This window comes from Solanum pennellii, chromosome 12 (assembly GCF_001406875.1).
Source record: "Solanum pennellii chromosome 12, SPENNV200".
Taxonomy (NCBI): domain Eukaryota; kingdom Viridiplantae; phylum Streptophyta; class Magnoliopsida; order Solanales; family Solanaceae; genus Solanum; species Solanum pennellii.
The window spans coordinates 81,211,820-81,229,281 of record NC_028648.1 but is presented as its reverse complement, the minus strand read 5'-3'; the positions used below and the strand labels follow the sequence as shown (position 1 = coordinate 81,229,281).

At 29.0% G+C, this 17,462-nt stretch overlaps 2 protein-coding genes across 5 annotated transcripts in view; one reads left to right on the top strand and one right to left on the bottom strand.

Annotated features, from left to right (window-relative positions):
• Positions 1-1,492: 1,492 nt before the first annotated feature.
• Positions 1,493-6,924, bottom strand: LOC107007384 (probable E3 ubiquitin-protein ligase RHG1A). Its single transcript, XM_015205987.2, has 6 exons — positions 6,768-6,924; positions 3,637-4,865; positions 3,502-3,552; positions 3,323-3,421; positions 2,521-2,685; positions 1,493-1,926 (listed from the first exon to the last, which is right to left on the bottom strand). Exons 2-6 carry the CDS (start codon positions 4,840-4,842, stop codon positions 1,783-1,785), a joined length of 1,665 nt encoding a protein of 554 aa, XP_015061473.1. The 5' UTR covers positions 4,843-4,865; positions 6,768-6,924; the 3' UTR covers positions 1,493-1,782.
• A 10,054-nt stretch (positions 6,925-16,978) lies between these two features.
• Positions 16,979-17,462, top strand: part of LOC107005497 (SUN domain-containing protein 2-like) — a 3,944-nt gene continuing 3,460 nt past the window's right edge. For 3 of the 4 annotated variants that reach the window (XR_003575849.1, XM_015204103.2, XM_015204101.2), the window contains exon 1: positions 16,985-17,135. The gene's annotated coding sequence lies outside the window, so the exon portion shown is untranslated. Of the gene's footprint in view, positions 17,136-17,462 lie in introns of all 4 variants that reach the window. The other variant, XM_015204102.2, reaches the window with a different exon arrangement.

The following is a 17,462-nucleotide window of genomic DNA, read 5'->3' as shown; positions in this document are numbered from 1 at the left end:
AGTTCGACCGGGGAAAAAATTGACACATTTTCAAGTTCAAACTAGCCCCGAATAAGGTAAATGCAGATTTTTTTATATCCATGTGCTATAGTCCATGGCGTTTTTGTGATCAAAAATTTCTGAAACGAAATGACTGAAATTTTTCATGGACGTCCATTAAGACCTTTGCAATGCACCTAGTTCGTCCCACGGGGAATACATGCGCATTTTCAAGTTCAAACAAGCACCAAAGCAGGTAAACGCAAATTTTATCGATTTTTGTGTGCTATAGTCCATGAATTTTTGTGACCCAGAATTCTCGAAACGAAATGACCAAAAGTTTTCAAGGGCGCCCGTTAATACCTTAGCAATGACCAGTTCGTTCCGCGAGGAAAAAAATGCACATTTTCAAGTTCAAGCGAGCCCCAAAACAGTTAAACGCATATTTTGCCGATTTTCATGTGCTATAGTCCATGAAATTTTTGTGACCCAAAATTCTCGAAACGAAATGACCAAAATTTTTCATGGAGGTCCGTTAAGACCTTAGCAATGGACTCAGTTCGTCCAGCGGGAAAAACAAGCGCATTTCAAATTCAAACGAGCCCCAAAACATGTAGAGCAGATTTTGTCGATTTTCATGTGTTATAGTCCATGAAATTTTTATCACCCGAAATTTTTGAAATGAATGACCGAAATTTTTCATAGATGTCCGTTAAGACCTTAGCAATGGACTCGCATCTGGATCAAGTAATGCATATACATCAAAAGTATAGACTTTTTGATCATATTAATCTTTTGATCAGCATAAAAATTTACTTACAATTATATTATATATTATATTCTAAGTGTTTTAGTTGTATGGTTTTTTTATTAAGTAAATTATTGATGCATAAAATTATGTACTAATCAGCAAACGGAGCTAGAATTTGAAGTTTGTGATTTCAAAAATGCATATTCTTAGAATTTGAAGTTTGTGGCTTCAGAATTTTTTATTTTTATTCTTTTGAGCTATTGAGTTCTAAATTAATAATTTATATACTTACAATGAATTTCTTATTGCAAATTTAGAGCTTGAACTAAAACTACTAAACTCAGTTGAACTCGTAACCTAAATACCGGTTTAGCCCCTAACTTTGAAATATTTGGTTAAGATAAATCTTAAAGAGAAAAAGGAAACAGTGAAGACTTGTGTGTCAATAACACATTTTGTGATTTCTCAATGTTCACTCCTACATATTTTGTAACACAGAGATCATAACACTTGGTTATGTTATTGATGCATTCACCATAGGATTAAAAATTCATTTCTTTTTGTTCTCTTGGCTCACCTCTTAGTTGGGCTCGACTCCAACAACGACAACAAACTCAATGTAATCCCAAATAGGGTCGGGAAGGGTATGATATAAGCAGACATTACCCCTACCCTCTGCAAGGTGATATTTTATGGACTAATTGTCGAAAATGATATGCATAAACTCGTTTAAGGAATGTGTTTATCGACATAAAAACACGATTAGAGCAAGCAAATGATTGGAGCACTTTAGCAAATGTTGAAGGAAATGAATATGAAAACATTCACCACCACAAAGCCAGAAGAAGGCCTGGGTTTATTGGTTCATATGGCAAGAGCAATTAAGTAAAAGAAAAGAGAAAAAAAAAAAGTTCAAGAGAATAGAGGAAAAAGAGAACAGTAAATATGAATTGCAGGAATCCACAAAAACCAACCCCAGATGAATTTGTACACAGGGAAACTGTTGACAGCTTTCCCACATCTGGGGTTTAAGGTATCTAACCATTTTGCAACTAAGATGTCGGTTTCGATGATTCTACTGCAGCCTTACAGATAGGGCACCAGTTCTTGAGCTTAAACCACTGCTTTATGCACTCCATATGATAACCGTGTTCACAACCCAGGTTCCCTATTTCATCTCCGATCACGTACTCCTCCTGCAAAAATGTTTGACTGTCAGAGTTAGTAACTCGATTCATTTGGACTGAAATGAGCTCAAACAGAGCGATATGGTCAATGAGGATTCATATAGTCGAGTGTCGACCAAACTAGCTGAGGGTTCATAGATAATAATATAAAGATTTAATCTCACACAGAGGATACGTCATATTCGCTTGGAAATGTCGACAGCATGGTTAGAGCTGTCTAAATTACATCCTCAAAAAGTCTATGGACCCGGACGTTGAAAGAACATAAGCATTCAAAAGAGTTTTAGGTTCAATCTTTCAAACACCAGTACGAAGTTTTATCAAATGTCTAGGAGATCAAGGAAATGTATTCTTTCTTCGGAAAGGATTCACCAGTTTTTAAGGTACTAAAAAAAACTGGTAAGCATCAGAAAGAATTACAAGAGGGAAAATATTTGTGTAGTCAAATGAATGTTATCTAATAGCATTCAGCTTCTCTTCATTTGAAAAGATAATTTCATAGGCAAAGGAAATACAGAACACAATGCTATAAATATCGAAAATGAAAAAGATACCTATGAATGATGAATTAAATGATAGATATGCTTAAAATAGGACGACAACCTGACAAATGCTGCACTTGATGTCATCTCCATCCTCATCAGCTTCTAGTGTTTCTGTTTCTGAAGCCATACCCTGATAAATGTTTCTCCTGAGGCACTTCGATAGTTCTTCCTCGGGCAGAGCGGTACTAACAGAGCCAATCCTTTCCTCAAGTGCTAATAATTCCTATTACAAAAATCAATAAATAATTTATCAGATGATGGATATGAAGGAATAAAAACATTTTTCAGACGATGTAGAAAATATCATACAAGACTGATGGGAGAACTTCAATTGAGGAACTTTCAGCTAAGAAATAACTTCAAATAAATAACCCTCAAGCGTTCTTGCAAAAGAGAACACCAATGAACATTAAGTAGTCATAAACTCTTTTGCCATCCTCCAATCGTGAATGATGGGGTTCGACAACGAGGACTAACTTTTTCGTCCCTCTATCCAAATTTATGTGGCACCCTTTCTTTTTTAGTCTTTCCTAAAAAGGATGTCATTATTCTATATAAGAAAAAATTTAACTTTAAAATTCCACGTTTAGCTGATTAAAGAGGATTTTAGACCACAAATATCAAAAGCCTTTCATTTCTTTCTTAAAATTTGTGCTAAGTCATACGGTGCCACATAAATTGAGACAGATGTAGTAAATTTTTAACTCGAGTTAGGATATGAATTTTCCATACTTTGAAGATAAACTATACAGTTCTAAAAACAAAAATGAGTACTATAGAACATTAATAAGATTATCAAAGTGTTTGAGGAAGTCATAATAATAAATGTCTTATAAGTTGTGAAAAAAAACAAAACAGACCTCATAGGACATGTCATCGATATCTAGTCTCATGTCTCTATGCTGGTCATAGAAGTTAAGGCCACTGAGGAACAAATTGGACTCCAACGCCAGTAGTCGCTGTAGATAGAAAATAAGAGCTCATTCACAAACCGAATTAGAAAATTCACAGGAGAAGAAAAATAATCAACATTGAATACCTCATAAGATAACTCTTCATCTTGTTCGATTCTCTCAAGTGCCAGCAATACCTGCAAAGTAAAAGCAAGATCAATATACTTAAATATCAGTAAGCTTGTAGGAAGTAGATTAAATCTGAATTCCTCCAAGAATACCTGAGCGACTCCATCCATGTTATATCTCTGCAATGCTTCACGGTTCATACCGTTAATGCTGATTTCTGCTGAAGTGAATGGTACTACACCAGGTAAATCATCATCTTCATCTTCATCTTCGTCGTCATCATCATCATCATCATAATCATTTGCAGGTAAACTATATGTGCTATAATCACTTGATGAAGAATCCATGAAAAGTTGACTGGATGAACTAGGCATATCTAGATTTGGAGTTCCAGGCTCAGGTGAATTTTGGTGTAAGCCAGAAGACTTAGTATGCAATGAATCCTGAACAGGACCCCTTAACCTAGTACTCACATTCATTGACCTGCGGGTCCGAACTGATACAGCACGATTACCGTCACTGAAATCCGAGCTTCTACTACTCCTTGAATCAGATATGGAGATTCCAGTAGCAGGATGAACTGCACGCCCTTCATTTGGCGATGCACCACTCATTTTTTTCCCTTTAGATGATGAACTGCTTTCACCTTCAGTATTTCTCCTTTTTACTGTTTCCCTTCGACTGAAACTTGATTCTGATGATGAAGAACTATATGGGAGGACATCTGGTGTGGAATTGCTCTTCAGATTTCTCAACCTGTATCCCTCCCCACTACTACTGCTCCTTGTCCCAGCACTAACTGATTTAGACGACGAAGAAATAGAGGAATTCATTGGACTCTTTTGGTTCGAAGAACCAGGTCCATGACCAAATATTTTGCGAGGTCTACTGTTCGATGTTCCACTAGAGCAACCAACTTCTGTAAATACAACTTTGCTGGATCCAGTATCTCTCTTTGCTGAATCAAATTGGAATTGACGATCTGTTGATGACTGCATCTGTTTTAAAACTTGTGGCTCTTTACGTAAGGAACTGGTATCTGATCGCTTATCTTCAATGTTAGAAGAGTACTTCTTGTGAGATTCCTTGCCTGACCTTCTTGCAGTAGTCATTCCAGAGGATGTCACAGATGAACTCCCAACTACTTCCTTTCCGTTTGATGAACCGAAAGTAGGCCTTAGTGGTCTCGGTTTCTCCATGCCTCCAACTCTGGTACTCTTAGTATAATTGACCCGGCCACTACATCCAAGTCTAGAACAATACTGAACATTTTTATCTTTGTTTTCAGCAGTGTCCCTTAAACCTCTTCTGGCGGCGACAAGCCCATTCCCAGCTCTTTTAACAGGATATTCATCCATGTCTTACACGAAGCACCATTTATCTGCATAAACCATATAACCTTAAATTAGAAATCCTTGATTAAGCCTTACAACAAGGAAGTTGTATATGGCTAAGCAGACATTTCTTTTGCAGCTGACAACAATTCTCACGATAGAACAGGATTTCAGTAAAATACTAAAGTAATCTCGTACTATTAGCAATTACTAGCTAAGAGGAATTTCATTCATATTAAGTGATCAACATCAAAGAGATTCAAGCATAAATCATAACAGTTCACTAAGTAGATGACTATAACTCTATCTAACTCATAAATATCATTCAAAAATTGTCCCCCTTAAATTCTCTTTCCAAACTTGTCAATAGTACTATCACAACAACAACAACAGACCTCGTGTATTACCCATAAGTGGAGTCCTTACCTCGTGGAGACAGAGAGGTTGTTTCCGAAAGACCCTTGGCAATAGTACTATCGCAACCAAAAATCAAATTCTTTTTTCCTACATACTTTTTCTTTAACCAGATAAACCCATCTAATATTCACATATCTTTAAACCAAATTCAAAGATCAATACATCCCCTAAATTCTACGAAAATCCCGTAGCTAAACCAGTATAAATAACAAGAATCATTTGCTAAAACCCACTTCCCTATATTCATAAATGAAACCAAAGGATATAACATGAATGGCAACCTAAACTAATCATCCACAAAGGGAAAATAAGAGAGAAATACCGTATCAATTCAACTACTGTCCCATAAAATATTGTAACAAAAAGCTGTGAAGTGGCTTCAAACTAACAAAAGTAGATACCAAAACTTTCATCAGAGGCACGTAAAGTTCATCAGTCAATAAAAAAATTAAACACATAGACATAGAATTCCAATAAAACTTATCAACAAGACAACAATCAAATGGGGAGAAAGTAAAAAAACACATCAAAAGAATTGATTGAAAATCTTTTTTCCCATCTCTTACTACAAAACTCAATTCACGAAATCGCAGGAAACTGAACTATAACACTATAATCAGCTATAAACTATTGATAAAAACTACTAAAAATTCATTTTTTTGCTTCTCTACTTCCAAAGTTAATTCAAATTATCACAAAAAGTGATGTATAACAGTATCATAATCAGCAAAAAACAATAGAAAGTTCATCTCCGCCTCTCCAACTCCAAAACCCAATTCACAAAATCACAGGAAACTAAACTATATCACCATAATCAGCTATGAACCAAATGAGAAAAAGGACTAAAAAATCTTCTTCTTTTTTTGCTTATGTAACTTCAAACCCAATTCACCAAATCACCGGAAACTGAATTATATATCACCATAATCATCCAAAAGAAAAACGATCAGAAATCCTGTTTTGCCTCTTCTAATTTCAAACCTCAATTCTCCAAAATCCCAGAAAACTGAACTATAGCACCATAATCAGCCAAAAGATGATTGAAACAAAACAACTAAAAAATTAATTTTTTGCTTCTCTACTTCCAAACCCAATTCGAGAAATTGCAGAAAACTGAACTATATCACCATAATCAGCCAAAAGACGATTGATAAAAACTACAGAAAATTCATTTTTTGCTTCAATACATCCAAACCCAATTCGCAAAATCGCAGAAAACTGAACTATATCACCATAATCAGCCAAAAGACGATTGAAAGAAAACAACTAAAAATTCATTTTTCGCCTCTCTACTTCCAAACCCAAATCGCAAAATCGCAGAAAACTGAACTTTATCACCATAACCAACCAAAAGACGATTGAATCAAAAAGTCTAAAAATCCATTTTTTATCCAAACCCAATTCAGAAAACGACTTAAAAGTCAATTTTCACCCAAACCCAATTCAAAAACACCACAAAAAGGTGAAAAAACTACAGTATCACAATCATTCAAAACGAAAAAAAAAAAACTTTTTTTCTTTAATTAATCCACCTTTTTCTCTTCTGTTTTCGTTGTTTTCTTCTTGTTTATCCAAAGAAAATAAAAATCCCTTTTTCACGTGAGAGATTATAGGATCGAAGCTGATGAAAATGGAGAAAGACTATATAGAGAAGACGAACAAATCTTCAACAAACAAATGCTGAAATGCCGTAATGCCAATTGAGTCTTGTAAAGAAATATCAACCGTTGGATCAAAATTGTGATTGAAAAGTTGAAAATCAACGGCTCATGATTATCTATATGTCATGTTTCAATTATAACTCTAAAAGTTTTTGACTCTTTCTTACTTGGTCCCCTACTAAACTAAAAAAATTAGTGAAAATTATTACTTAATTAATATAAAAAATTATCTTAATTTTGAGGATTTTAAAGTCACTCATCAAAAAGGTGAGTTAATTTGAGTGATCGAAATTTGAGTTTGGATATAAACATATTTGAAGATGATATTTTAACATCATTCGTAAAAAATGTGAGTTAATTTTAGTGGTCGAAATCAAGTTTTATATATGAAAGTATTAGAAGATGATATTTTGAAGTCACTCGTAAAAATTTTGAGTTAATTTGAGTGGTTAAAATTCGAGCTTTATATATATGAACGTATTAGAAGATGATATTTTGAAGTCACTCGTAAAAAATAAGAGTTAATTTGAGTGGTCGTAATTTGAGTTTTATATATGAACTTATTAGAAGATGATATTTTGAAGTCACTCGTGAAAAATGTGAGTTAATTTAAGCGGTCAAAATTCGAGTTTTATATATGAACGTATTAGAAGATGATACTTTGAAGTCATTCGTAAAAAATGTGAATTAATTTGAGTTGTCGAAATTCGAATTTTATATATAAACGTATTAGAAGATGATATTTTGAAATTGCTCGTAAAAAAAAGGAGTTAATTTGAGTGGTTGAAACTCGAGTTTTATATATGAATATATAGGAAGATGATAGATTGGTAGTAAAAAATTAATAGACTTGACCTTAACAAGGATAACAATATAATACACGACTTTATTATTGCTTACAAATTTAAAAATTATACTAAATACACAAAAGAGGAGATTATATTTATAGTGTTATTAATTATAAATCACCATATTACAAGATAATTTAATAAAACAAGGAGTTTTTATTTAAGAGAAAAGACTTCTATAAAATAACAATATACTATATTTAATGTAATTTTACAACTAAAATTTTGGGAAACTAAAATATACAAAAACTTATATTTTTAAAAATAAGGTCAAAATTTTTGTTTAAAATATTTGGTAGATGGCACTATCAAATATATTGTATATTATTTTAAGAAAAATAATTAAATAGTTAATTAAAACAATATCTTAAATGGAATTGTGTTAGGTGGGTGAGAAGGTTAATTTTTAGAAGCCAAATATTAGTTTATAAAATTTCTAAAATCAATAATACTAATTGAGAAATTTTATCTAATCATTTATTTATATATAAATTTAGATTAACTTTGATAGTACACAAATTGAGTGTATACAATATACTCTTTCTATAAATAATTTTCAATTGATTTTTTTTATTTTGACTTTATGTATCGTATTGTCAATAATTGTTATAAATTAAATAATTCTTAAAATATTAAGGTAAGTGTTAAGTCCAATTTATTGATTTTTACTTTGAGAATTTTGATATTGAATAATCAAAAGTTATATTTAAATCGTAAGTAATATAAACCTATGAATTGTATATAAGACATCAATTTGATGTTTAATAAAGTGTATGCTTAGAATATAATTAGTCAATTATTATCTTTAGTAAAGTAAAATTAAGTATCGAAATATTCATAAAAATAATCGAACTGATTGAACAACTTATTTTTAAACGATCAAATAGATAATTCTAAGATTATAAATTAGGATAAATATAGAAAATTATTTAAATATTTAGAATAACCATAAATATATTAATCTCTAAAATAAATGAGTGGCCAACTCCAAATTATAATTGGAGCCATATACTATAGCTGTTGCTTTTGTGGACAGAAGAAAACCCCACCACTAACAAATAAGGAAAAATAAAATAATTCGATGACACGTATTATTCACTTTATTTAATAAATTTTATAAATTTATTTCTCGAGTTACGTTATTTTTTAATTAAAAAACGAATGTATTATACATGACATCTTATGTCATGTTTTATAACTGTACATTTGTCATACTTTTTTTTCTTCAAATCATTAACAATCTACCAATTTATTATTCCATCAGTTTTTTTTTTTCGACTCGCTTAACTTACTTATTGAAATTTATCTCATCATTATACTAAAGGAGCATCTAACTTTGATATCATATTTGTCATGAACCAAGTTCATGAATATATAGTTCGATTTATCCTATAAATCTTACGTATTTATCTCTTGACCCACATAATTATCAGCTCATTACTAAAGATACGAAGTAAGTTTAATTATAAAGCTCTTACTTTTATTTACTTATAACTTATATATATATTAAGAAATATATCAACTTAGAAATCTGTTAGTTCTATTTTTTTATTTATCGTTATGATGGACATAAAATATACTACACATATTTTTAAAAGATAATTAATTCTAAATTAAGCTATTATATTAGTTAATGAAGAGTACTTTACACTGTAATTGATTACTTTTTAGAATAAAATAAGGTGGTGACACAATCATTTGAGTTCGTGGGAAATTCATAAATGCTGTACCAATTATTTTCTGTGTATTTTTATTTGTAAAAAATTAAACAAGCAATCATTAATTATATATATTTTATTCCTTCTTTATGGCTGTAATTGATAAAATATTTAAAGAGTTATGATTAAGTATATTAATATTAACAACATAAAATAAGTTAAAACTTACACTTTCCATGATTATATATGCGTGCAAGAGATAAAATTCACGTACACTTTAATTTTTATAATTATAGTATTATTATATACCGTAAAATTTATCTTTTTTCTTATGAATATACTTAGTTTAATCTATTATAACTGATTAATTATTTTTTAATATATTGTTTTATAGATATAGTTATAACTAATTACTATAATACTATATGTATATTAAAATTGACTAAAGTTAAAATTTCAAATAAAATATCTACTTTATTATTTGTTTTCCTTCAAATAATTGTGATTTAGGTTGAACACGAATGGATTATTAGATTAACATAAAGACTTGTGTACACGAACTATTTTATGGACCCACCAATATTGTTGATTGATTGACCCAACAATAATCCAATTAATACACTAAACTTTGTTTTTTAATCCAACTTTTTCTCTGTCGTTAGTCAGAAATTTCGAATTTAAATGATTTTTTTCTTTAAGGGCAATTTACGTTCTTAATAAGTTTACTTGATGTACAATGAAATTAATCAAGTCAAATTTCTTTTAATTTTTGATATTTATATTGCAGTCTGACTAATTTGAATAAGTATTAATTAAAGACTCCATTCAAAAATAGCGCTCCCTACTAAAAGTTTTGTTTTCATACTCAAACTCGATTAAAAAATCTTTGATTAAAAGGATCAACTTCATCCGCATCGCACCAAATCTTCCGATGGTGGTGCAAGTCAAGTTAGTTTTAGGTCTTAAATTTAATTTTGGTAGAACAATAGTTTACTATATATTATTAATATTTTATTTTCTAAGAAAACACTTTCTCCAAAAAAAAATATTTTCCTTCGTACTAAACATACCCTTAAATCTTAATGACCTAACAATAATCAAAATAAGAGGACAAAGATATTGAGAGGTTTTGATGCACTATAATTAGGCAACTAAGCAATGACACATAATTTTGACCATCATATTAATTGTGGATCTAATAATTAGCACATGTCTTTAGTGGTATTATATTGTTGAGATTAAGACCTAAATTACATCATTTTCTACATAATTAGCAATTCCACTTGTTTTATTGACAGAAATACTTTGAGTTCAAACAAATAATAATTAGGTGGTTTTTATTGGATACATATAGTAATATTTATAGGTACTTCAAATTCAAATCTATGTTCAATACTCACTCCGTCTCAAATTTTATGTTGTGTTTCTCTTTTACACGTTTCTTAATAAAATAGTAGTAATAAGAAAATAACTTTTACTATATTACCTTCATTTAATATGTATTAAGATATAGTCTTTCATCATAAAATTTTTACTCTTAAATAAAACGAGAGAAAATAATTGATTTTATTTGATATTTTTAAAATAATAAATAATTTGAGATAACTATTTTTACTTGCTAATTTTGGGGATGGAGTTTATGAAAAGACATTTAGCAAAACTTTGTTAACTTGAAGATACAACATTAAATAATTTATTCCCCATATACCTAAAATCTGAATTTCTCACTTCCTTTGATGAATTCAAAAACAATATATTGAATTGGAATATCATTTTTAATTTCATGTTGTAACTTTAATTGCTCAACTTTATTGTTAAATTTATATGTCTTAAACATCCCTCTAACCCAAACACCAAAATAAATGGCTGTTGGTATTAATGATGATTCACCAATAAAGTCCCAAAAATATAATGAAAACCATAATACTAAGGGAAATTAGAGACTAATATTTATACAATTTTTGTAATTCCTCTATTATCCTTTAATAATGTCGCTCTATAAAATTCATCGGACCTTATATTATAAAACTTTTTAGGTAAGATATCGAAAAATTCTTTATGATTTGAGTTAAATTTATCACACGATATCTATGTCCTACTATCATTCAAGAGGAGGGGGAGGGGGTAGTTGATTGTAAGTGTGATTGAAGATTGAAGAAAAACAACTCGAGATTTTAGGGCTTAAACAAGATTTTGAAGGGTTATTTTTTTAAAAAGATGATGGGGTAATTAAATTGTTTTTATGATTGAAGATTGATGAAAAAGAACTCAAGATTTTCGAGTTTATGTATGAGGATCGAGAAGTAGAAAAAGAATAAATAGAGGATTTGGTTGAAAAATTATGAGCTGAACTATGAAAAGCCATTGTTAAGTTGATTGGGTAATTATTCTTTAACACGAATCAATATATATAAGTTAAACTCGATCAAGAAAACCCCCCCCCCCCCGAAGGATGTGCATTATTCCTTGTCACTATTTTATGGCGTAAATAAAGGAAATGAAGAATATATTGCTGAAAATTTTATAAATTATATAGAAACATTGACTATAAAATAATAAAGATTAATAATGAACAAATTAGAATTATTTTCTACTATAATATATATATATATATATATATATATATAATGGTTAGTAAACGCAAACATCTTCTTCAATATTAATTATTTGTTCATAAGTTATCTTTTTATTAGTATTATTTTCCTTCAATCTTGAAATACTCAACATGTGTATTTTTATTTATTTATTTATTAAGTTATCCACTATAGTTTAAAGCAAGTGGATGCATCATATTTTCTAGAGAAATCTAAGGGCATAGCCACGAGGTTATGTTTTATTAATCTCAAGAGTCAAAGGGAAAAACAATTTACAATAGATTTTAAGAGAAAAAGGTTCAAGGGGTAATGATAAAGTCGTGAAAATTTAAATCTAATCGAATTTCAATTTAAATATTGAATATGAAGTAAAAAGTTAAAAAGAATTTTTACTTTTCTATTTTTCATATATATATTGTTTGATATTTATATTGAAATTGTTCGAATTCATATTGTATAATACTAAGAAGAAAATATTTTCTTGAGCAATTTTTTTTAATTTAAAATTTGAAAATTCGAAATCTCAAATTAAAGAGAGGACGATTCTATCCATATTTCTATTGGTGAAACGAAGTCTTTTGATGCATTATGGTTATACTGCAACTAAGAAATTGACAAGATAAGATTAACTTTTAATTTATATATTAACATTATAAAAGAATTTTTACGCTATTGAATCACTTAAATAATAATTATAACTAATTGTTCGTATGAAGTGAAATTAATAATTTAGAAGAATATTAAAATTAACATGTCATAATATATAGGTTAAAAATACATGATAGTATAATTATAATAATGTGTATTAGTTTAAAATCCATTACAAATTACTTTGTAATCCATTATAATTTATATGTATAATATAATATTAATATGTTTTAGCCCAATTATTTTTTTGACTTTAACTAATCATATATATATTTGGAAACTCATTAGTGGTATTGGTTGAGAAACAAAATGATGTATTCTTGTTCAAAGTGATTATTATAATTAAAGATCTTAAAATGCAATTCCACTTATTAATGTCTAGTTATTGATGTTGAGATGGGGAACAGTAAGAAATAAAATATTTAGCTTCTTGTTGTTAGAGATATTATAAGACTGGTTTCGTTTTAATATAAATTTGTTATTTCGAATTATTTGTGTCCAATAATTTCTTTTAAAAATATATTTATATAAAAATTATCAAACTTAAAAACTCTTATTAAAAAAAATTGTTTTTGTCATAAAATGATCGACATTAAGTTTGTGTATGTATGTAATTAAATTTCAATAAAATTTTATGTTTGCTCTTTCCCAATGTAAAATAATGAGAATTGTCTCATAGAATTATGGATGTCACCACCCTTTTTATTTTATTTTTATTATTTAAAATTGTTGTCACTTTTGATTCTCGTGATCTTCTTCGTGCAAATCACAAGGAATATATCATTAGGTCAAGTTTTTCTAATTTGTTCATTTTTCACTTTTTTAAAAAATAAATAAATCTCTCTTTATTCTTAGACAGAAGTTTTAAATTTGAATTTTAAATATGACGAAAAATCATTGACAACACCGTCTTCAAAAATAGACATTGCGTTTTTGTTGGATATTGTTATAGGTGTTATCTAAGACGGAGGAAATCTTTCAAAAAAAGTTTATTAGTTCTCTTTCGTCACCTTCATAAGGTAAGAATAAGGTATACTTTCTGCTAAACGCCCTATTGTATTTAGGGTGTATTCAATACGAAAGGAAAAATTATTTTTTAAAACATTATTATTGTTTCTGAATAATAATGACAATCTCATTTAACATTATTTTTATAAAAATAACTATGTGTACGTGAATATAGGCCCATTAATAGGACAAACATATTGGGAGACAACTGCTTTATTTAAAAATAAAAAAAGAAGGGAACAAATCACAATCAATAATTAATACAACCTTAATATAATAATTAATAAAAAGCATAAAAGGCAGTATTTGGTGGGGACTTTTCTTTTTAAAAGGAAAACTTAATTGACAATATTAATGGTAATAATATGCAAAAACAAAATTAGGCATGTGCACAAATTGGTTCAACCTAAATTTAGAGTAGTTAATATGAGCTAGGTCCTTTGAGTTGATATGTTCTAACCCATGATTTAATAGGATTAAATTATGATTTTGGAGCCAATTCGTGAGGTAAATAAAAATTAATTAAAAAATAAAAATAAAATAGAGCATTAAAAATAACAAGAGTCCAAACTCAAAATCTATTTAAAGTTTGAAATAATTACAATTTAAATACAAATTATATTTATAAAATATGCACTACATAAAATAAAAGTTCTTTAAAATTTCTAGAAAATCACTACATAGGTCATACCACATGAAATAATGTCATAGTTTTTATGTTTTATTATGATCACTGAAAAACAATTATGTTAATATTTTAATTTAGCTATTGATGTTTTTACTTGAAATTAAACTTAATAAATATTATAAAGATAATTTATTTGTGTATATTGATTAACAAGTAGTAACACTAACACCATGTAATATTGTCTTGTCGATATTTATGATAATATTTTTAAAGGGCAACTTTCACATATAGCAAAAAAAAAAATCATATTTGTATGCTATAGCAAAGTTTGCATAATTGTTCTCCATAGCAAACATAGAAACTGTATAATTCGTTATACATATACAGTTGAAGCAAATTGTATAAAACGAAGTGTATAAAACAAGAAGAAGAAAGACACTTGGCAGAGAACTGTATAAAAACAAAGTGTATAAAACGAATTGTATTATTATAAGTGTATAGAACGATTATATACAATTTGAATTTGTATAAAATGAGAAAGAGAGAAAGACAAAAGAGACTTGACAAGGAATATACAATTGAATCGAATTGTATAAAACGAGAAAGAGAGAAATTAGATACAATTTGAAAATTGTATAAAACGAGAAAGAGAGAAAGGCAAAAGAAATTGGGCAGGGGAATATTTTTATTGTATACTTATAAGTGTATAGGACAAAAATATATGTTGCATGTGTATATACAATTTTCTCACGCTTTATACAAACAGAAACGCAATTTATACATTTCGCTTTTTTTTGTATAAAACAGATTTAGGAGAGTGGCGAGCGAGATCTGGAAGAGGGGAACAAAAATATATGTATTTATACAATTTTCTCTGCTTTATACAATTAGAAACAATTTTTATACACTTGTGTTTGTATAAAAGTGAGGAAGCGAGCGAGAGATTGGAGGAGAGTGGCGAGCGAGATATTTGGGAGAGAGGCGCCTGACAATTTTTTGCAAACGTTTGCTATGGAGCACAATTAAATCAAACCCTAGCTACTCCATTTATTTTAGGTTATTAGTTTGCTATATTATATACAATTTTCCCATTTTTAAATTTTAAAAAATAATGGATTAGGCCAATCATTTTTTGACCTACACAGAAAATAATAAGCCCGTAATCAATTTACAAGTGGATTAGGCCAATCATTTTTTGACCCACACAGAAAATAGGCTAGTCAGGTCTGGCCCGTCAAATTTCAAAGCATGTATGCATTAATCCGGATGAAATGAGTTAGCCCATATAGACAACTGTAAATCTAATCATCAAATTGATTCGAATCAATTCAAATAATAGTATTTATAAAATTTAATTTTGATTTACAAAATCAATTATAAAACACTATGGTTTTCCAATATGGATATAATTGGGTGTATTACAAATCCAACCAACCCAAAAATTGAATTGCGTATACCACTAAAGAATAAATACTAATAACGTGAGGACTTGTTCGTTCTAAGTTGTTGGTATTATAAGTATCGATATACATAGTATAATAAAAAATGATTATATACTTTTTAAGCAAAACATTAGAGTGTTTATCATATGAGAGTTATTACTAACACTTTTATAGGGCAAAAACTTATTCGAACCAGGTATTTACATCAAATCAATACAATTTTCATTATTATGGTTTATTTGGTTATTTGTCCTAAGGAAAAGAAAATCAAGACGCAAATAATGGTTTATTCTGTTCTAGTTTTTGTTACATTGGGCTTAGCCCAAGTATTGAGCTCCTAAAATTCCCAAAATTATTCTACCCCTCGATATTAGGCCGTCCTGAGATTATTTATTTCATTATATTTATATATAAGTTATGAGATAAGTTATCACATACTTATTATCATAGGTTAGTTACAATTTTACCCTTAACTTAAAAGATTATGCAACTTTCCAAGTATAATAAATGTATTTTCTGATTCCAAAAAACATGCATTACATCTTAGTAGTACTAGAAATTTTCTAGAATTAAATAAGGGCATATTAGGAAAAAAATTGTTGTCCTTTCTTAATTTGTTAAAATGGACTACTAAATAGGGACAGATATAAAAGGAAATATGAACAAGTAAATAGGGACAGAGAAAGTATACATGATAGAATAACTTATTCCAAAAAAAATAAATTTTAAATATCTTACTTCCAACCAAACAACCCCTAACGGTCTTATTTATTTTTACATGATTTAATGTTTAGTTCATTCTAACTTTGTCCATAACTCTATTTCAATTTGCATAACTTATTAATCGATTCATTACTAACTTAACTCATTTTGATCTATTCAGATTTAGTCCAACTCACAAATTTGACACCCCTAGTCTCGATGGTGGTTGACAAATAAATACATAAAAATTAGATTATGATGTGAGAGGAAGTGCAGGCAGAGCACTATACTATGTTGTGCTTCCCATTACTAATTTAAAAGATTATATAATCAAACTAAATAAAGAATATTCATATAGACTAATGAATAAAATTGTGACATACATTCCTTGGTGAAATAGCCAAAGTAATATTATAGTATTTAATAATTTTTATATGAGCTGTAATGATAATTACATCTTTGTGTTTATGTGCTTCCACAACCTTGGGTTATCCATAATTTTCGTACTTAATATAACAACCAAACTCCCAAAAATAACTCTTTTCAAGTTCATCAATCTCTCTATTTCTTCAACCTTTTTTTTCTTTTCTTTTCTTTCCTATTTATTTTAAATCTTCTTCTTCACAATTCTCTTTTAAGTTTCTTTTCCCTATCAATTATCTATCTATCTAATATAGTGGAGGTCATGGATCATCTATTTTGATTAAAAAGGTGCTATTAATTTGTCTTTCTTTCTGTTTTCTTTTGTTGATTATGCTTTTTTAGCTGGTGCACAACATATTCCGCATTCATGCAGGGTTCGAGGAAGAGCCGCACCTCAAGGGTGTAATCTAGACAGCTTATTCAAAGACTTCCATTTAATATGTGCATTTTCCTTATATTGCATCAAAATGCCAAAAGTTAAATCTTTGTTTTATTTTTTGCAATTTCCCTTGAATATTCCTAGAGATTGTTTTTATATATTTGGTAGTTGTTTCTCTCAATTATGAGCAACAAATATGTGCAAAAACTTTTGGTTTTTAGGCCAATGACACCGGG